Source organism: Panthera leo, chromosome A1, assembly GCF_018350215.1.
Source record: "Panthera leo isolate Ple1 chromosome A1, P.leo_Ple1_pat1.1, whole genome shotgun sequence".
Classification (NCBI taxonomy): domain Eukaryota; kingdom Metazoa; phylum Chordata; class Mammalia; order Carnivora; family Felidae; genus Panthera; species Panthera leo.
The window spans coordinates 204,137,769-204,160,360 of NC_056679.1; the positions used below are offsets into that span (position 1 = coordinate 204,137,769).

The following is a 22,592-nucleotide window of genomic DNA, read 5'->3' on the forward strand; positions in this document are numbered from 1 at the left end:
CCTTCTGGGTTTTTGTTTTTATGAACACTAGTGAGTAAGTTTAAGATTAGCAGTAGATCAAACTCAGACGGATGCAAACAGCTACTTTTGATCCTCCTGTGATTCAGTTGAAACGCTTCTTCCCTTACCTCCTGTTTGAAATGTCCTGAAAGAAACACTAAAGATGTAAACAGAGCAAGGAATGAATGTAACAGGGCTTGAAATCATTTCAAGCGAGGTAATCTTGACAGCAAAACGAACACTTTTCTTTAAACTTTCCAGCAACTACTTTTAATTAAGTCCTAGGTTCCTTGTGTTTTTCCAAATTGGTGGTCAAAGAAAACAGTCGTCCTGTGATTCCCCTCCCCCAAATTATTATAATGGTAGTAATTTGGTGCTGAAGATTATGAATAGCAATCCTCAAGAAGTTTATAGATCATCAGAGTTCTGGCTTATAATAATAATGCATTTTTATTTTAAATGTTTAGAAGTAAAAAGGAATTCATCTTTTCTTTGCCCATGTTTCATCATTGTGCAAGCCTCTATAGTAAAAAAAAAAAAAAAAAAAGAAATGAGGGGCGCCTGAGGGGCTCAGTCGGTTAAGGGTCTGACTAGCTCAGGTCATGATCTCACGGTTTGTGAGTTCGAGCCCCGCATCGGGCTCTGTGCTGTCAGTTCAGAGCCTGGAGCCTGCTTCGGATTCTGTGTCTACCTCTCTCTCTGCCCCTCCCCCACTCATGCTCTGTCTCTCAAAAAATGAATAAACGTTAAAAAAAATTTTTTTAAAAAAGGAAAAATTAAAGTTTTGTTAGACTGATTTTACAAAAGCATCCCTGTGCCTCCATGTCTTTCAGATGCTATTAAGCAAGCACCTCCAACCCACCTTAGCAAAACTCTCGATCTTTAGGGCAAGAGTTGCTTCCTCCCTGAAGGCTGCCTAGACTGCATATGTGCTTACTGCAAATGTGCTTACATTTCACTCTTATCAAATTCCTTATTCAGGCTTGCAAACTCCTAGAGGATCTGTTCTCTGCCTACTTCAACTCAGTACCACACTCACCAAGATTTACAATGTTTCCATCTACCCTGTCTTCTCCCTTCCTCAAAATGTGCCAGGTTTATTCTTCAGGCCTTAAAGCCTTTGGTCTATGCATCAGAACCCTTCGACACATTTCAGATGCTCTCTGCCTTGCCTTCAACTCCAGCCACAAGGGTGGCAACTGTCTCCGGTCTTTGCCCAGGACCCCGGAGAATGTGATAACATCTCCCTTTGGATTCCCGCTATAGACCTTTCGCTTCAGCCTCACTGTGATGTGGGGTCCCCGCAGAACTCACGTGGCACTCACAATTTCAACAGGCTGCAAGTGCAGAGGAGTTAAGTTCCCACGGCCACCCTTGACCAATGATGGACCTGGCTGGTGGATGTTTCCTCCTTTTCTCCCTTGGGCAGACAGTTCTGAGAAACGTTCCAGAAGTTTCCTCAGAAGATCCTACAGAATCAACCACCAGTTGGCCCGTGGCCAATTTGCAGTGCATCCTTATGTGGCTTTCCTCTATTCGGTTTTACTCCTGTGCATCTCCTGTGTCCTGGGTCATTTCCCAAATATGTGAGTTGCATGTAAGCTTTTGTCTCGGGCTTTTTTTTTCTTTTCTCTCTTTTTTTTTTTTTTTTTTTTTTAGAATCCAGGCTAAGACGATTGATACCCAGAATAGCCCTATAATGCAGACCCTCAGGGTAGGAGTTGAGGGCTGGTTTACTCACCAGTCATGGCAATCACCCCATTGCTGTTTGTAGTAGGCATATGATTCCCCCCGCATCCCCAAAGATGAACATCTCTAGAACTTGTGAATATGTTTACCTTACTTGGCAGAAGCAAATGTCATTAAGGACCTTGAGCTGGGGAGATTATGCTAGGTGGTCTGGATAGGCCCACGCTAACCATGCAGGCCCTTAAAAGCAGAGAACTTTTCTGGGCTGTGATCAGAGGGAGATGTGAGTTATAGAAAGATGGTCAGAGAGATGTAACATCGCTGACTTTGCAGATGGAGGACCGGGGCCACAAACCAAGGAATGTGGACAAGGAATTTGACAATTCTTTATCAAAGTCCAAGCCTTGGTAAGAAGAGATTGGGATACTGGGGCCTGAGTTAGTAACCACAGTGTAGATGAACCTGAAAATGCTGAGAACAAGATTCTGCTTACACAGGACTGGCAGAAGCAGCTGTTCTCCCTTGCCTGGAGCCCCTGCCAATGTCTCTGGTGAGGCAGATGCCTGCAAGCTGAGGCATGACCTCCTCGAGACCATCTTCCAATGCCCTTATTATTCTCCAAACCCAGAACCAGGTCAGGCCTCAACAGCTGCCACACAGACTGAGGAGAGAAATACAGCATCTGTGTGGGAAGAAGTAGCTTGGGCACAGGAGGAATTGCAGAATCAAGCTAATATGTATTATCAGGCACCAGGGCAAAATGTGTTCGAGTGGATCTTGAAGACATTGGGCCAGGGGTGGAGGTCGAGGAAGAATAGCAGGTGGGATAAGGGAGAGCTAATCATCCTGGGCGCATTTACCCATGACTTGGAGAGGACACCATAAACTGGTCCTAACATGCAGCCGGGATGGCTATAGAGGTTTGGACATGAGTGCGGCCTGCAGTAAATGAGGCAGAGATGTCACAGTGTTAAGGAAAAGGTAAGAAAGTTCTGGGAGGTACGAATATTAGAAAGGTTTCATTAAGTGAGACTGAAGAACCACCTACGTACATTCCCCAGGAGGACGTTACCTTCACTTGAGGCAATAAAGAATGTTCTGGGAGGGGTGTACCAGCACTTATGTAAAGGTCAGTGATGGCTACACACTGCCAGCAGGCCTTGGCAGTGGGAAATGCTGCCACGGAACCAGGCGTGCTATGATCAGCGGGGATGATGGGATTCCAGAATGACAGAGGCCATGTATTATCACTTAAATGTCAGAGGTGAGGTGGACATAATAGAATGGACAGTTGGCTGGAGGGAAAATCAAGGAGCCTTTGTTTTGTGACAAAGGCTAATAGTTCAGTGTTCTGAGTGACAGCTGGCTAGAGTGTTACCTGACTTGTATAACAAAAAAAAAAAAAAGAAAAAGAAAAAGAAAGGAAAGAAAAAGAGGCAAGCTGGTGAGGAGAGGCTGATACAGCCTGTCACGAGAAAATCATGGTCCCAGAGCTAAGTTATAGACCCAGTGCACAGTGACTGGGAGGCCAGGTCTTGAGGAAAAGCCTGCTGGCACAAGTATATACGGTATACGTGCCCAGAATTTTTAAGGACTGTTGGCTAAAAAGTCCAAACTGAACTGGATACCAGGAAATCCTAAACACTATTATGACCCTAAGTGTGGATGGGCGTCTTTAGAAACCAGGTGATGAGTGGAGTTCTGGCCAAAGTCTGTCTCACAGTGGGTCCCACCTTGGGGTTCCTTCCCCAGTCTCCAACTATCTACTTGGGATCGATACTTTTAGACCACTGACCTGTGGAGGAAGAGCCACGTGGAAACCTCCAGGGCTGTACCCTCTCCCAGGCCATGTTCGTAAATCACGAACAAGCACACGAGGAAATGCAGCCATCAGTATTACCATCCAAACTCAGCTTCACTACTAAAAAAATTTAAAGTCACAAAGGTAATGGGCTCCATCAAAACCTCCTTTAACTTATCCATCAGACTTCTAAGAAGAGAGCAGGCAGATAAGAAAGGATGATGGCTGTTCTCTGTTGTCGCCCCCACGCAGGATGCGGATGCGGCATCTTCGCTGGCAGCCTCTGGCACTGATAGGCAGCTGTTACTTTGGAAAATGCTTTCCTTTCAATTTGCATCAGAAAGGAGGATCAAAACAATGCGCAGGACGGGCGGCTGGTCTCATTTGCTCCAGGCAATTGTCAATCTCCGGCTCCAGGTCACAATATCGTCTGAAGGACTTTATCCTGACAGTGCGGAATATCACCCTAGCCCACTGTATTGTGACAGCGTCCTAGGTGGGTTTAGCATCAGAAAGTGGCAAGAACTCAGATGCCCTAGTGAGACTTATGTGTGCCAGAGCGTGGGTGATAAACGCCCGGAAGAATCAGGGGCCTGTTATATTGACCAAGTATTCAGAGGCCCAATGACCTGGGGCAGGCCTACACATTCCTTCTAAGGTAAAGGACAATTTGTTGCATCTTTTACCTCTTAGTGCTGAGGCAGAGGCACAGGGTTTAGTAGGACTCTCTGGGTTTTGGAAGTACATTATGTTTAGTACATTCTTCCAGTTCTGTCATGGCTGCCCGTTTCCAGTAGATCTCTCTCTCTCTCTCTCTCACACACACACACACACATACACACACACACGATCCAGTTTCAGGCTTTGCAGCAAACTGCATTGCCACCCTGGCTGTATTACATGACGGTGAGGGATACTGTGGGGGGTCCGGCAATCCCAGTGGACGGCTACAGCACAGCCCTGTAGGGTCCTGGAGTGACACCACACTTTCTGCAAAAGAGAACCGCTTGGGCTCCTGGTGTGTTACGGGGCCCTAGTAGAGACTAAGCACCTGATTATGGGACGCAAAGAGACAAAGCAAACGGAGCCATCTCCTCATGCACTGGGTCACTATCAGATCCATGGAGTCATAAAAGCAGATGGCACAGCAGCGACCTTACTGGAATTGACATCTACTCAGGATACAGGTTTGCCTTTCCTGCCCACAGCGTACCCTCTAACACAATCATGCTATGACACAGAGAATATCTGATCCGTTTTCATGGTATCTCTCATGGCATTTCCTCAAAGACTTTCGTGGCAAAGGCAATGGGCACTTGACCATGGGATCTACTCATCTCACTATAAACCTCAACACCTGAAACAGCCAGCATAAATAGGACAATGTAGTGGTTCAGCCAAGGCACTGGCTCTATAGGACAGTATCCTGAAGGGTTGAGGTTGGATCCTGACAGTCTCCAGGACTGGGTACAAGCACTTTAACCATGGCTGATGGATATGTGTCCCCTGTTGTTAAAATACACCGGCCTGGTGGGGTGCCTGGCTGGCTTGGTCAGTGGAGCATGGGACTCTTGATCTCAGGGTTGTAAATTCAAGCCCCACATTGGGGGTAGAGATTACTTAAGAAAATCTTTATAAAAAAAAAAACAACAAAAAACTATAGGCCTGGGAATCAACAGGTAAAAGTAGGATAGCCTTCTCTCACATCAGTGATGTGAGAGTGACCCACTTGCAGAATTTGTACTTCTCTTTCCTACAACCCAGGTTCAGCTAGATTAGAGGTTTGGGTTCCCAGGGGCAGGGGGATGCTTTCACCAGGGGACCCAGTAAAGGTCCAGTGAACTGGAACCCATGACTATCGCATGGTCACTTTGAGGTCTCTGTGCCAGTTGACAAGCAAAGAGAGGAGCTATCATACTCGTGGAGATTATTCACTCTGATCATCATACGGGGATAAAGAGGAGAATGTCTGGAACCCAGGAAGTTCACTGGAGCCTAACTTTGGGGCCTCATGATACCAGTGAACAGGCAATTGCAGGAACCACGGCCTGACAAGGGCAAGGCAACTCAAGGCTCAAATCCTTTTTTTTTTTTTTTTTTTTTTTTTTAAGATTTTGTAGAATCTTTACACTAAATGTAGGGCTCAAACTCACAACCCCAAGATCGAGAGTCACACGCTCCACCAACTTAGCCATCCAGGCACCCCTAGAGGCTCAAATCTTTGATGATAAAGATTTACACCATACTAGACCAATCTAGGCCAGCTGAAATGCTGGCCAAAGGTGAGGGACCTTTAGAATGGGTGACAGAGGAGGGAGGGATGAATCCAATCCTAGCCTCGGGACCAGCTGCGGTAGTGACTGTGGCTCCATAGTCTTCAAAGCGTGGTCCCTAATGGCATCGGCATCACCTAGGAACTTATTAGAAACGCAGGTTCTTGGGCCCCGCTCCAGATGTGCTGAATCAAAACTCTGGGGGTGGGTTCTCACGGTCTGTTTTAACAAAGCCTCCAAGAGATTCTGATGCACCGGACCTGAGAACCACTGTTGTAACTTGTCCTACTAATCCTCCTGCACGGAGTGCCAGCAGTGACTTGGATCTAACAGAGAGTGGGTCAGGGCAGAGCCTGGGGTGGTGTGTGTGCCAGGTAGCAGCTATGTGCCCATCGGATCCTTCCAGCCACGCTTCTCCCTCCAGCCACTGAGGCTGTGACTGTTTCCATACAAGTTTGAACAACCTTATGCAGGTCCTACTTGATCGTATCTTGTCACCTGACCCTGGCCACCTCCGGGGCTTCTCTGACACTATGGCATGGGAAGCACCAGGAACTCATCTGGTGAGTTCACACATCATAATCTGCAAATGTTCTTCCAAAGCATGCTCCAGGGGTACTTACACACAGCAAATTCTGGGGATGCAGGGCAGGTGACACCATGGGACCACTCTTGACTAGTGGTGAACAGGAGGTGATGGGTAAATGTTTCTCCATTTGTGCCCTAGGCAGACACCTGAGATGTGTTCCATAAGGCTCCTCAGAGCGTCCTGCAGGACTGAGTGCCGACCACCCATAGCTCTGGCCAATGTGTGTTGGCTTTTCCTGTTTCTCTCCCCTGCCCCTCTCTCCTCTCCAGGATCATTTCCCAAAGAAACTATTCTACATGGAGCCTCTGTCCTAGGCTTTGTTTGGGAGGAACCCAGTCTTGAACCCCTAGCTGCCTGGAATGCTCTTGGCCTGCTTTCCAAGGGTCACTGCTGCTTCCTATTCAGATCTCAGACTATCTACTCCAAGTATCCTCTCCTAACGGTCCCATCCAAGGTAGCAAACCTCTAATATCACATCACCCTATTTGCATTCTCTTTAAAGCATCTATCACTATCTGACATTTTTCTGTAAAAAATGTCTTTGTCGCTGCCTTTGTCCGGCACTAGACTATCCTGAACAGGAGGGGAGGGGCCGGGCCTGTGTCATTCTTCGCTCTTTCCTCGGCACCTTAAACATTTCCTGGCAGAAATATTTCTTGATTAAATAAATGAATGAACGCTAGAGTTGAAGAACAAGAAAGCAAATCTAGGCTTTTCTGGGGGGAAAATGCAGATCTTAAATTTAAATTTATTTAAAAATTACAAAAATGTCTCCACCCAAGTTGTCCATGAAAAAATTTAAAAGCAGCAACAATGCTCTTGGTTAATTATCAGCAGTTAACGCAATTTATAAAATTGAACAAAACTTAGATGTGTGTCTTATGCCTCTATAGACACGGGACCCTTTCTTCAGGTCCCTTTCTTTCGGGTCTGGTAGTATCATTATCGGGACACTTTCCAAAGCCTTTTTTCTTTGGACTCTATGTAAAATGATCCGATAGACCCCTGTAATGGAGCTTCGGGCATCTCTCCCTTGGTTGTTTCGAATGTGCTCTTCTGTAATACCCAAGTGTTCTAAAGTGCTTTTGACCTCGTTTTCTTCTTCCTTGAGGGTGCTGGTTTCGGACAAATGTTTGGGATCCAGTTGGAAAGGCTCCAGAGGGGTGGGGTACGGCACCCCTTGCATCCACTCATTGCTCATGATGGAATCGATGCCGTGCCTGTCGGTGGGTACGGGCTGAAGGACGCCCCGGATGAGGCGGAGGCAGGGCTCGGACACGTGCGGAGGCACGCTGTATGTGCCCTCCAGGATGCTCTTCTTCAGCTTGGCCACGGTCTCTGCCCGAAACGGCATGGTGCCGGTCACCATGAAGTACAGAAGCACCCCCAAGGCCCAGATGTCCACATAAATGCCGACATAATGCTCGTCTCGGAAAAGCTCGGGCGCCGCGTAGGGAGGCGACCCGCAGAAAGTGTTGAGCGTGTCGCCTTTTTTACTTACTGTGCTGAATCCAAAATCACCCACCTTCACACAAGTATTACTGGTATAAAACACGTTTTCTGCTTTCAGGTCTCTATGAATAATTTGGTTCTCATGCTGTGGAAGAAGACACAGGGAAAAGCTATCATTTTCAAGGAATAATACTAACAGAAGCAAATGTGTCAGTTGCTCTGAAACAGTGAAGTGATAGATGACGGAGTAACAACCAGTTCAGTGGATGTCAACCTAACTCAGACTGCAAGCCTCGAGGGCCGCCCGGCCATGCCCTTTAGCCAACGTGACACCCACACATCCCCCAAACAGACCAAAGGTTCTTTTCTTCCGTGGGGCAATGGTTGGAGTCTGTCTGACACTTGTGACTCAGGAATCAGTGCCAGAAATGAAACTTAGATCTTTTGAAACTACATGATTCAAAACACAACGAAATGGTAATCCTTCATGTTTGAGGCCATGAATGAGTTTTTCTGGCTGAGCAGCTCTTGACTAGAGCCAACACCAACAAGACTTAGAGCCCTCCCCAACTTTTCAACCCTGCTCCTTTGTGGGGGCTCCTCTCCAGAATCCAGTAGAAGGAAAGAGGCTATATTCAGCAAGTTTTAGCAAGTCCCACTGTGGGTGGCGAGCATGTACCCCACCCCCACTCTCACATTCTGGATCCATACAGACAACCTTGAAGACCCCCGACCTACTTAGTCCCGAGGGCTCTTGGGATGGTTTAATGTGACTTTGCTGGGCTTCCTGGGGTAAGAATCTGGGCTTTGGGGCCTGATGGCTGGGTTAATTTTAGGTTCAATGATCCCAGCAGTGTAACATGAGTGTTTCCCTTCTTTGTAAAATGAGATACCGGGAGCCACCTCATGAGATTGTTGTGAGGGTGGCCAGTGGTACTGTATCTGCAGTGCTCAGCAAGGTCCCGGCCCAGAGCGGACACGCTCAGTGGAATCTGGATCTGTGTCCATGACTCACCACTGGACAGATGGGAGAAATGTCAGGGCACGGAGCTTCAGAGGCCTCAGTCTGAGTTCCCTCTGCTCTCCCACTCAATTTCTTTTCCAAGTAGGATGTGGAAGACTCTTTGCCCATCTGTTCCATTGCTCAATGTGGGTCTGGCTTACTGCCTGGCCCTGGGACAGTTCACCACAGCATGGGGCCACTTAAATGACACCTGGTGGAACTGAAGATCTGAAGCACCCACCCCCATTACGGTTGGGCTTTTCTCTCTCACTCACTTCTTTTTCCTTCTCTTCTCCCTCCCAATGCCTATCTCGGGTCCCTGGGTCACTAATTTCCCTTAGTAATTTGTCCAGGAGGTCACTGATGACAGTCTTGCCTCCACAGCATCCAGTCAGAAGAACGAACTAGAAATAGCCTCTCACCTCACATAGACCCCAGACGAGTGTCTCTTTCCTGCCAACTGTACTGAGACTGTACTAGGTAAAGAGGACAGCCCAGACTTCTGCACTAATGGAGCCGTAAAGATGGTGGTCAGGCCCACGTGTCAGGCTCCTCAGTGTGTGGGGGCAAAACAGCCAACAGTGGAGAAGGCATAGCAGAACCAGTTCTGGGAGGAACTAGGGGTGTGTGTGTGTGTGTGTGTGTTTTAGGAGTCCACATTTACCTAAAGAAATGATCAGAGGACTAAAGTAAGAATGACATAATAAATGTTAATCTGCTGAGCACAGAGGCAGCAAGAGCTGGAGGAATTCACCAAAGGCAAGAAGGGTCTGTATGAGCTGATGTGACATTGAAGAAAATTCCAGAGAGAGACAAAACTGAGCAGAATCATGAAGGGTGGAGAGGATTTGGAATGTGAGACGTGGTAAGAGGGCAGAGAGACACAGAGGCAGGGAGACAGGGCCCCGAAGCAGCGTGGAGCCAGCTGTCTGGCAGTGACGAGATGGGGTCAAAGAGTGTAATCTCGTCTAGACTCTCACAGAAGGGACTACTGTCTGCCTTTTGCAGGACCGAAGCTTCCGGGGACGCTTGGAGGGTGGCCAACTGGAGCCCACGCTCCCACTGTGGGCCGCGTGGGGGCAAGACTCCATCCCTCACACCCACTCACCATGTGCTTCACGGCAGACACAATCTGGGAGAAGATGAGCTTGCTTTCTGGCTCTGAGAGTTTCCCTTCAGTGCTGATTTTCCCAAAGAGTTCCCCACCCCCTGCATATTCCATCACCAAGTGGAGCTTGGATAGGGTCTCCACCACTTCATACAGACGGATGATATTGGGATGGTGCAGTTTTTCCATGCTGGAAATTTCACGGGACAGTAGCCTTTGGGTTTTCTGGTCCAGCTTGGTCTTGTCCAGGATCTTAATGGCCACCTTTTCTGGGAAAAAAAAAAAAAGAGAGAGAGACGATGTGCCCATGTTCACAGGTACATAGATAGCTAGAAGTGTGAGGAACCCACATGGGCCCCTTTGTTTTACTGGACACAGAGGTTAAATGGCTGTTCCCAAGCTCCTGGAGCTCGTCAGTGGTGATGACAGACAGACGGGAGTTCCTTGAGCTCACAACAGTGCTCATTCCTGGGATCGGTGTGAGTTTTCCACACACAGCTTTTGTGTGTTTTCCTGTCTTCTAGGACTTCCGGACTTCCAAGACTCCTGTCTTCCAAGGAAGTTTCAGTTTGATGATCTTTATCTAGTTGTCTGGGTAAAGTGTAAGCTTCTTTGCTTAGCCCAGAAAGCCCCTCCTCATCAGACCCAACCCACCTCTTCTGCCTCATCCTGCATCGTTCCTGTCCACAGTCCCCGCAGCCCCACGCACAACGTTACACAACTGTTTGTTGTTCCCTGAAAAGGGACTGAACATCCATACTGGGACCTTTCCTCCATCTGGATCATTTCCTCTGCTTGGCTCGTCACTGCTTCCCTGTTCTGTACTCAGGTAACTCCTGATTACCCTTCAAGGCTAGCCTCAGAACCAGTCCCAGGACGTCAATTCCGTGTATTCTCCTTACGATAATCTCAGCACACCGGCCTATAGATGCTGATTCCTTGTCTGTCTCCTCCTCCTCCCTCTTCCCACGTGGCTACGTTTTATCTGACTTTGGCAGCACAAAGCACATAATGTAAGAGTACGGGCCACACAGAGGTCTGTGCAGAGGTCAGGGGGTGCACGAGACTGACCGGCAGGGTGACGTGTGGCTGGCGGGAGGGTTCGCTGGTATGATGGCTCTGGACTGCAGTTTACTGTTATGCATTGAGAGCCTTAAGCATGGCTGCATGTTTTGAGCCAGCCATTTTGCTTTGGTCGATTAACTTTAAAGAAATAATCTGACATGGGCACAAGACTCCCTATGTCAGAAGACTTTGGTGACATTGGGAACAGCACCCAGCAAGAGAGACGGCTAAAATGAAGTGTGGTCCATCCATCTCTATAATGGTACACCATGCAGCTGTCAAATTAATGATGCTGATTTTTATTAATTGACATGAAGTGATGTTCAATACAGAACAAGTGAGAAAAAAATACAAATACACATTTGCATAGAAAAAAGTCTGGCAAGTTATTCACCAAAAAGTTTAGAATACTTATTTTATTAATAGGGGGATCGCGGGTGGTTTTCCGTTAATTTTTTTTTAACTTATCTGTATTCTCTAATTTTCCTACAATTAATCAGACAATTAACATATATTGCATAATAAAAATGGTTACTGTTTGAACACGGTGAATCTACTCCAAAGTAAAACAATTCTTTTTTTTTTTTTTTTTGGTTCGAATTGGACCACATTTTGTATTAGGAAGAAAGAAGTTTCCAGGCAAGTAAATGGGAAAACAGGATTGCAGGGCCCCTGAAGACCCACAACTGCTTTGAAGAACTTGGGCACAGTGGCTGTGGGCGCAAAAATAGATGCCGCTAGTTAAAAATAGGAGTGTTGTTTATATATTAAAGTAGGTCCTCGGGGCTTCTGGAATGGAAAGGGGCAGGGTTCTCTGGTCTCTGAGGTCATACTTGCTCTAGAGGAGGCAACACTAGGGAAGAAGGAGGCGAGTCACAACGGAGCAGAACCCTTGGGGTTTTGTGTCACCTCAGTGGGCCATCGGCCCCAGGGATACACTGCCACTACCAGCCGTCCGGGCCTCCTGTCTCCCCGTCATGTCTTTTCTACTGTTCCGTCCTTAGGAATAAGATTCACTCCACCTGCTTACCAGAAGCAGAAACTCTTGGTTTTGGGTAGCCTGTTAGGTAAAGCTGCTATTTTAACAGCTGGAATGATGAGCCCCATTCTTTAACCTGGCAGATCGGCTGCAGAAGAGCCCCCACCGCCGCTCTTCCCTGATCCTGACCCTGAACCTGACCCGAACTCCTGTTAGGGTGCATATCCTCTTTGCTGCGTGGCAGGCAGAGGCACGTGGTCACCCACGTTGCGGGCACCCAAGAATCAGGTCGCGGTGAGGTCAGGCTGCTGTCACAAACCTCCTTGAGCACAATTCGAGTCTTATTTTATTTTTTGTTTTTCTTTTATTTCTTAAAGTTTATTTATTTTAAGAGAGAGAGCAAGCAAGGGAGGGGCAGAGGGAGAGGGAGAGAGAGAGAATCCCAAGCAGGCTCTGCATTGACAGCACAGAGCCCGACACATTCCCATGAACCATGAGATCACGACCTGAGCCGAAGTCAGGAGTTGGACGTTTAACTGACTGAGCCACCCAGGTGCCCCATTTTTTTATTTTATTTTATATTTGAGTGGCTCTTGGCAAAGGCTGCCCTCCCAGAGCCTGGACCAGAATAAGGCAGGAGAGGAGCTGTGAGAGGGAGGCCTTTCTTTTTTATTATTATTATTTTTTTTAAGTTTATTTATTATTGAGAGACAGACACAGAGCATGAGCAGGGGAGGGGCAGAGAGAGGGGGAGACACAGAACCCGAAGCAGGCTCCAGGCTCTGAGCTGTCAGCACAGAGCCTGACGCGGGGCTCGAACTCACAAACTGCGAGATCATGACCTGAGCCGAAGTCGGACGCTCAACCGACTGAGCCACCCAGGAGCCCCAAGGGAGGCCTTTCTTTTTTTTTTTTTTAATTTTTTTTTTCAACGTTTTTTATTTATTTTTGGGACAGAGAGAGACAGAGCATGAACGGGGGAGGGGCAGAGAGAGAGGGAGACACAGAATCGGAAACAGGCTCCAGGCTCCGAGCCATCAGCCCAGAGCCCGACGCGGGGCTCGAACTCAGGGACTGTGAGATCGTGACCTGGCTGAAGTCGGACACTTAACCGACTGCGCCACCCAGGCGCCCCTAGGGAGGCCTTTCTTAAACTCTGTGCCCTGGATCCCCCCGGGCCTCACTCCTGTCCACCTGTTTCCTCTACTTGGTGTCGAATCAGATTATTGCCATGTCTCCTAACATAAATGTATGATCATAGAAAACATGAAAAAGGCTCCAGTATCCTGGATTGTCACTAAGTGAAAGAAACTGCTCTTCCAAGGAGAGCGAGGTCTCCAAATCCACTCTTTCAACAAGGGTTCCGTGAGCACAGACACAACGTGCCAGGCAGTGAGGAAGACACAGTCCCTGCAGCTCAGCAAGGGACAGAGACTTTTAAAAAGCCCATATTACAAGTGCAGCACGTGTGAGGAAGGGGTGCGGGTGGAGCATGGAAAGGCCTCCCTGGGAAAGGACATTTGAGCCGTGACCGAGAGGTGAGGAGGGAGGCCAGGCACGTGGCTGTGGGATCACATGTGTGCCAGGCCCAGGCGAGGGACAGAGGGACACCATGTGTGCTCAAGGACTCGAGCGGGAGCCCACTGTGCTGGACACAGAGAATGAAGGGAGCCCAGTGGGGTACGTGGGATCAGAAAATCTTGGGCTTTGGAGGCTGCCTTAAGAAACCTAGGCTTTGCCTGTGGGACAGCGGGAAGACAGTCCACGGTTCTCGGGAGAGTGATAATCTGACTTCCGTGTCTGAATGAGTACTCGGGCTGCACTGAGAGAAACGGATAGAAGAATAGGCCTGGGAGCAGGTTGGCGGGTTGGGAGATCCCAGAGAGAGGACTCTTCCGGTGCTGGCAGGAGGGAGAGAGACTGGACACACTTGAGTAACCCTCCCCTTTCTCCAAATCTGGTCAGGAGTCTGACACAGGTCCCATGTAGTGGGCAACACATTCCTTAAACTAGGACTTGCAGACTTGAATATCTCGAGAGGCCAGGGTGGTGATAGGGTGGCGAGCTTGCATAAAGCAACCGGGAACAGTGGGGACCACGGTGTCCTGAGGAGGACATGCCCTGGTGCAAACTCAACTCCAGACACTTGTTGCTGTTTGCCACGGAGACTAGGTGTTGTCACAGCTGATTTTTTTCAAGAGAAGCCAGACCTCTGAATTTTTATGCAAACGTTCCAATCGCTAAGTGACAGCAACTAATTCACATTTTTAAACCTGAAGTGAACCAGGCAGAATATATCTCGAGGACCAAAGGGAAAAGGGGAGAAAATCGATATTAGAACACAGAGTGTGGTGTAAAAAATTTGCCACGAGAGGATCTAAGATCGTCTTTACAGACACAGAGCCAGGGGCTGGGAGAATAGGTATCAGGCCCTCCCTCTCGTTCCTTTGATCCCCTGCAAGAGACCAAAGCCAACTGGAACCCAGAGAACTACAGAGACATAACACAGTCTGGGGCAGAGAGCAGAATGGGGGGCGGAGAGTGGATCTGGAGAGGCAGGTGGAAGATGCTAGGCACAGCAGGCTTGCAGGGTAAAGGTGAGGGAGGTGATGTGGGTGAAAAGCAAGAGGCTGTGCTTTCCCTGGAATCTGACTAAGTGTCAGCTAGAAGAATGTAGTGGAGAGGCAATGAGGGAAGGTTCTAGTGGTAGGGATGTATAGGAAAGAAGATCTTGAAGCAGGAAAGGCCCTGATACCTTGGGGTATTGGTCCACACAACTTTTGATTGGCTTTCTTTACCCATGAAATATTTTTGAGCACTACTCCGGTTTCACTCAGAGGAAAAGCCAGAGTCCTTCCTATGACATAATGACCCCACATGATCTGGTGGCTGCTGTCCCCTGGCCTCATCCCTCTGGCCGTTCCTGGACTACTACAGGAACTACAGTACTACACTCCCTCCTTAGGCTTGCTACCCTCTCTGCATGACCGCTTCTCTCCCACATCTGTGGGCAGCAACCTTATTTCTTTCAGATCAGTGATCACCCCCTCAGGAAGGCTGTCTCTGTCAACTTATCTCAAATAAATGTGGCCCTCTCTGTGTATATATATATATACATATATATATATATACACACACATATATACATACACACATATATATGTATATATGTATATATATATAATATACGTGTACTAATATACACATTTTAAATGTATATATAATCATGGAAATTCCAAAGATATCGTGACAAATAAATATAAATGGAAATTCTTTTTTCCAAGTTTATTTGTTTTGAGAGAGAGAGAGAGAGAGCACGGGGGAAGGGCAGAGAGAGAGAGAGGGAGAGAGAGAATCCCAAGCAGACTCTGAGCTGTCAACACAGAGCCGGGTGTGGAGCCTGAACCCACAAACTGAGAGGCCATGACCTGAGCCAAAATTAAGAGTGAGCCACTGAACTGACTGAGCCACCCAGGTGCCCCTGGAAATTCTAATACTGCCTTCCCTTATCCAGTGATCATCTTGGGCATCCCCTAGGGAATGTGCACCTTACTTTGGAGGCCTCTCAGGGTCAGCAATGACCCCCAATTTGCTAAGACCAATTGTTATTTCTTAGGCTTTATCCCTTCTCCTTGAAACACCTTTATCACTTGGTTTCTATGGCATTTCTCTTCCCTCTTTCTTGTGTGTTTTTTTTTTTTCTTATTGAAGCATAGCTGACATACGATGGTATATTAGTTTCTGGTGTACCATATACTGATTCAAGTTCCGCACATAACGCTCACCTCGGTAAGTATTCCCCACCCGTCACCATGCAATGTTATTATACTATTATTGACTATATTGCCTGTGCTGTGCTTTCCATCTCCGTGACTTATTTATTTTATAACTGGAAGCTTGTGCCTCTTAGTCCCCTTTGTCTATTTCACCCATCCTCCCCCCACCCTCCTTGCCTCCGGTAATCACCAGTTTATTCTCTATATTTAAGAGTCTGTCTGTTGGTTTTGTTTTTTAGATTCCACATATTAGTGAATGCACATGGTATGTGTCTTTTCTCCTGCCTCTTCTACTTCTGAGCCTCTTTTGCTGTGTCCTTTTCATCTCGGTAGCCTCTGAGTGTTGGCTACCTGGAGGCACAGTCCTTGGACTCCCTCCCTACAACCATTTCCTTGGTGATGCCAGATGCAGAAGCATGTCTGCCTGCATGACCTCTCCACTTAGTTGTCTTAGTTTGGATTCTGCCTGAAGCAGAGTCCGAGGCAGGGATGCAGGTGCAAGTAGTTTACGAAGGAGATAACCCCAGGAAATACAGATAGAAGAATGAAAAACCGAGATGGGAAAGGAAAGACGGCCAGTAAATGATGTGTTACTAAGCAAGTTATCGGTCATCCTGCTGAGTTACTGTGCCTTGATATCACAAGAAGAGCTGGCGTATTTATGGATCAACTACTGCCAGTAACTGGTTTTTGGCCACTCCTGGGGGATGTAAATTCCCCTCTCCTTCTGGCCTCCCATGCCTGCGGGAAGAGCAGGCTCCAGAACCCAGAGAAAGTCCAGAGGCAGAGAGATAGCGAGACTGGCATGTGAAGGTTAGGCTTGCATGCACCGAGGTGGTAAGGTGCCTGGAGACGTGGGTGAGGCCCCAACACGTATGCGTAATGGATGTGTAAAAGGACGTACGACACAACATGTTCCGTACTCTGGGTCTCCTCCCCCCACCCCCAGACGTGCTCCTCCTACAGTCTCCCCAGTTTCAGTAAACGGAAACTCTATTCTTACACTTGTCAGGACCAAAACCTTTGAGGATTTGACTCTTCTCTTACACCCCACTTTGAATCTGTCAGCAGATCCCTACTAGATACAGCCAGAATCCAGCCGCTTCTCAGCATTCCACCGCTAGCTTCCTGCTCCAAGCCACCACTAATCTCTTGCCTGGATAACTGGCACAGACACCTACCTGATCTCTCCTTTTCTGCCTTTGACCCCTCGCAGTCTATTTTCAACAGAGCAGCCAGGGCGATCCTATTAAAGCATAAGCCAGATCGTGTCACTTCCATGCTTGGCTCCAGTTTCACTCAGAGGAAAAGCCGGAGTCCTTCCTATGACATAATGACCCCACATGATCTGGTCACTGCTGTCCCATGGCCTCATCCCTCTGGCCGTTCCTGGAGTACTACAGTCACACCCCCTCCTTAGGCTTGCTACCCCCTCCGCATGACCACTTCTCCCCCACATCTGTGGGCGGTGACCTTCTTTCAGGTCAGGGATCACCCCCTCAGGAAGGCTGTCCCTGCCAACGTATCTAAAATGTGGCCTTCTCTGTTCCCTATCCCCTTTGCTTGATTTCCTTCTTATCACTCACCACTATGTAACATAATGAATATTTTCCTGACTTATTTTTGTCTGTCTCTCCCCAGTAGAACGTAAGCTTCATAGCACATACTGGTGTCTATTTTGTTCCCCGCTGTATTCCCAGTCCCTAGAAGAGCACCTGTTACACAGCAGGTGCTGAACAAATATTTGTGGAATGAAGGCTCTGATCTAACCTCACAAGAACCCAGGGTGAGGAATATCGTCACAGAGTAAACTCAGTTTGGCACTTTGCTTTTTCATTGACTGTTCTGTTCCGTGTACCTTCCACGTTACTGTAGACTCTTCAATAATCCTGATTTTTAATGGCTGTGTAACCTTCTATCCAGTGTATATGCTCTCATTTACCTGGCAATTCTTATATCATTGGATCACATAAGGGATTTCTAGTCCTTTGCATGATAAATAACACCCACAATGAGCATTTTTTGGTTACAGTATTTCCAATATTGGACCTATTTAGGATGGATTCACCAAAGCCGCTTTAAACCGTTTTTAAAATAAGAAAACAAGCTTTAATTGCTGTTTTAATGAATGTGTTCAAGAGGAGGTATCATTTCTTTAAAATCCTTGAGCCTTCTCTATGAAGCTTTACTCTAGACTGAGTTAGTCCCCAGTCCTGTCTGCCAGGAGGTGACAACAGAGAGGACTTACCAGAGAGTACTGCCATGCCTTGCTCCCTCTAAAATCTCTTCCCTGCCCCCACTGGGTTCTCATGAGGCATTTTATACTAACTTAAGTTACCAAATATTCGTTGAATGTTTAGTTGAACGTTTACTATTTATAACCCATGTGGGGAAATTCTAAGGATCAAAATGATACGATGACACCAAGGAGCCTGTAACCAGAACACCCAAGATTTTCGCTACCCCCTGGATGTGTTAAGCCCCAAATCTTTATTTCCCGTTCCTACTTTCCCTCAGGCTCCAGGGTGGCCGTTAGACTCCATGACCTTCATGTTCCCCCAAATCAGTGCTTCCAAATCTTCCCTCTCAAATCTGCTTCTTTTTCTATAGTCACTACCCACTTCTGAGTTGCTAAATAAATGGGACCCTGGGCATCACTTTCAATACCTCTTCTCCCTTCCTGCTGTCACCCATGCAACTGACCACAGGGTTTTCCAATATTCTGAAATATTTCTCAAATGCATCTCCTTCTCTCCATCCTTCCTTTCACTTCTTTAGTTGAGATGGACATCATCATTCGTCTGGACTATTAGACTAATACTTTTTCTGACTTCCCTGACTCTTGTCATGCCCCAACTTCAATTTGCTTTCCTCACTGAAAGTTGATCATATTAATCACTTTGTATTAATTGCTTGCTTAAAGCTCTTTGGTGGCTCCCCAATACCTAAATGACAAAACCCAAATGCACAGGAAGACTCTCCATGATCTAGTCCCTGCCTGTGTCACCTTCTGCATCCCCCTTGCCGAATTCCTTTTAAATTTCCAAATACTCCCCTCACTAGCTCATACCTCCATGCGCTTCATAAACTTCTAGGCCTACTGCAAGCCTGTCCCGGTCAATGACCCTTTCCTGCTCCCCTTGAGCACAGCTGAACACACCCATTTACCTTACTCTGCGGCCACACCTTCCAGTCATATCCCATCTCCAGTACCTACTGTGAGTTCCTAATAGGCTACCACCACATTGTACTCGACTCTGTAAGGCCCAGAACAAAATATCGGTACGGGAGTGTTTATTATATTTTTAAAAAGGAAGGTGAGGGGGCATGAATAAACTGATGAATAAGTAAATTGAGAGAGAAGAAGAAAGGGTTCTAGAAACATGAGACTAGAGTAATACACAGGAAGACCAGGGAAGAAGAGGTCAGGAAGGGCAGCAACAGAGAAAGGGACAGGCACCCGTGGCCTCATTTACTTTTGTTTGTGACAACAGATGGAACATAAAATATTCAGAGGCTGAGTGCATCATCTCTTTTGAGAAATTTCTAATCAGCTTAAAAGGGGACTCATAGCTCTGCCCTATCAGCTTGCAAGGCCCAAGGGAATCTAAGCTGTTAGCTATAAAAATAAACTCCAGCCAACAGGGGCCTCCACTGGAGCCTTCCTTCTAGAGATCCAAAACAGCTGGTGCCCTTTGAAAACGACTGTCCTAGGAGCTGCCCCACCCCCCGCCCTCCCCCGGCACTGAAACTCTCTGCTTTCCTGGGAATCTCCTCCATTGTCTTGTCCAGGCTGTCCCCATTGCCTAGAAAGCCTGATGACAATTCCAGGCCAGCTGGCTTTGATGGGGACCATACTTACACAATCACTGTCCACATTGTACAATCTGATGTGGCTGGGCAATGGGACAGCTGTTTGAAATTCCCAGCGAACCTTTCTAAGCCAATTGCTGGTAAATCTCCTTCCTCTCTCAGAGGTAAAGATTTGGAAGGAACGTTACTTCTCTCTTTCCTTTCCAGTCAGCTCAGGGTGGCCAAATGTCCCTCCTCCTTTCCTCAGGCCAGTTCTTCGGGTCCCTGAGACTCCACTTCCCAGGACCTGAACCACCCTCCTCTTTCCTGAGCCTTCCCTGTCGTTGCATCTGGGGGCTCCCCCTGCTCCCCCGCCCAACCTCTCAGCTCCCTTTATGCTCACCTTCCTGCTCCTTCCTGACCGGGGGCCCACTGAAGGCAGAACCCAAGAGAGGCGGGGCGCGGAGCCAGGACGAGCCCGTTACAGGATGGGCCTACCAGTGAGGCCCAGGATTTCCTTTTCTGTCGCTCAATTACCTGCCATTACGTTTTCTGTTGTTCAAACTTGCTTGTTGAACTGATTTTTCCACCCCCTGTGCTTTTGGCCTCCGTCCCCCTCTTTTGCACATATGTCCCATAGCCAGAGGGTGACACTGAACCTTTGACAACAGGGCTACTCTGTGGTGGGTCAGCACTGAGGAGAGCATGTCAGTGAGGCCACTGAGGCACCCAACTTGCACAGCAGAAAAATGCCGTGTTCTCTGAAACTCAAGGAACTAGAATTCAGTTAATTTTGTAATACAACAGACGAGAAGCCTTCGGCACTTGAGCAGGAAGTCACCATGTAAATGCCAGTTGTTGCTGTCATGCGTCGTCTTCTGCCCTCCTTACTTAACAGCCTGTCTGCAGACTTAGACGCTTGCTTGCTAAGGGCTTGCGCTGATTTCTGTGCTTAGCTGCTTATCGGCTCTACGGCGGATGTGTCCGTTGATTTGCTGTGCTCTCTACTCTCCCCTCTCAGAGACACTACTTTGGACCTCAGGCTCTGCTGAGAGAGCCGTGGGACCTGTGGCCCTAGAGGCTGCCGCTGACCCGATGCAGGCGTGCCCTTGAACTCAGTGGCGGCCTGTCATCGGTTGGCGGGTGAGCAGTCACATTCTCTCTCCTCAAAATTCGAGCTGTCATAGAATGAAACTGGTGGTATGGAGATGGGTAATAAAGCTGGGACATCGTGTAGACGTGGAACTGGCAACAACCATTCGTGGCCGTGCGTCTTCCGATAATCACGCAGAGAAAGCCACTCTGCAGAAGGAAGTATAGAGAGGCAAGACTTTCATCAAGGGACGCAGAAATGAGCAACCGCGAGCCCCAGAGAAAGAAGAGATGGAGAGTGTGATATCTTGAGACCCGGCTCTGCTTCCCTGCTGTGGGCCCACAGAATTCCCCTCGTACACACGAGCTAACCTGAGTAGGCTTCTGTTCCACGAACCCAGCTATGTGTGACTCGGCAGGCCTAAAGAACAGAGACTTTTTCGAAAAATCAGACTAATAATAGCATTTGATGAATGGTTAGTGTGGCTCTGTCTAGGCACACGGTAGATATTCAGTGTGTTAGATTTTTAAATTTTACTCATGAAGAAATTGAGGCGCAGGGGTGCCGGGGTGGCTCGGTCAGTTAAGTGTCCCACACGACTTGGGTTCAGGTCATGATCTCACGGTTTGTGAGACTGAGCCCCACATCGGGCTCTGCACTGACAGCGAGAAGCCTGCTTGGGATTCTCTCTCTCCCTCTCTCTCTGCCTCTCCCCGGCTCGTGCTCCCTGCCCCCTCAAAATAAATAGGTAAACATTAAAAAAATTGCACAGAATGATAAAGTAACTTGTTCTGGGTCACACAGAAGTAAAAAGAATAATAATCCCACCCAGGTCTCACTGATTCCAAAGCCAGTGTCTTTCCACAATATTCACTCCATGCCCTTCTGCTACTTAATGACACGGCTCTCTCTTAGGCACCGTCTGAACAGGGAGAAGGGCCGGCAGAAAGCAGGCTGCAGGAAGAACCCGTGTCACTTCTGGGACACGCGGGAGGGCTAGATGAGGTCCGTGTTTCCCAAAGTGAAGCCGGTAACACTCACGGGGCGCAAAATGATTTTTGTGCGTGGAAACCGCCTTAAATGGCACTGATGCACAGCATAAAAACACTATTCCTGCTTCAGTTATTCTTGAATTCTCCTAATTAAGGCAAAGAGAAAGTCTCAGATCGGTTTTTGGAATGTTTTACTTTTTTGTTACTTGGCGGTTTTCCTTCAAAACTTTGTGGAAGTTCCTAAGAGACTAAATTTTAAAAGTTCTCACCATACACAAAAAATCCTAACTACGTGAGGTGACAGATGTTTTATTTTTTTTTTTAATTTTTTTTTAACGTTTATTTATTTCTGAGACAGAGACAGACCATGAACGGGGGAGGGTCAGAGAGAGAGGGAGACACAGAATCCGAAACAGGCTCCAGGCTCTGAGCAGTCAGCACAGAGCCTGACGCGGGGCTCGAACCCACGGACCGCGAGATCATGACCTGAGCCGAAGTCGGCCACTCAACCGACTGAGCCACCCAGGCACCCCGGTGACAGATGTTTTAAATAACCTTACTGAGGTAATCATTTTTCAATATATACAGACATAATAAAATCACTGTGGTGCATATTTTAAACCTACCCAATGTTATATGCCAATTATGTCTCAATAAAGCTGGGCAAATACATAAATAAAAAATAAATCTTTTAAATTTGTTTGCATCATATCTGTTTTTGCCATTACCTTCTATTCATAGCAAGTGACGTTGGTTTTTCATTATTTAAATAACATTACATTTCCTTCTGAAGTAAGTTTATTTAAGTAAAAAAATCGAGTTGCACCAATGATAGCTACCCTTTATTGAGTGGCTACTATGTGCCATATACTTTGTATATGTTTTTTCTAATTTTCCCAACAATTCTAAGGTAAGAATCATTATCTCTATTTTATGGCTGAGGCAACTAGGGACCAAAGAGTAAGTGACTAGGAAGGGAC

General features: G+C 47.4%; 1 protein-coding gene across 2 annotated transcripts in view; it reads right to left on the minus strand.

Annotated features, from left to right (window-relative positions):
* Positions 1-7,129: 7,129 nt before the first annotated feature.
* The window catches only part of NIM1K (NIM1 serine/threonine protein kinase), a 63,830-nt gene continuing 48,367 nt past the window's right edge, over positions 7,130-22,592 (minus strand). For both annotated transcript variants that reach the window (XM_042950549.1, XM_042950540.1), the window contains exons 3-4: positions 9,916-10,184; positions 7,130-7,949 (exon numbers count right to left, since the gene is read on the minus strand). In XM_042950549.1, coding sequence (XP_042806483.1) covers positions 7,200-7,949; positions 9,916-10,184 — 1,019 coding nt within the window. In that variant the 3' untranslated portion in view covers positions 7,130-7,199. The remainder of the gene's footprint in view (positions 7,950-9,915; positions 10,185-22,592) is intronic.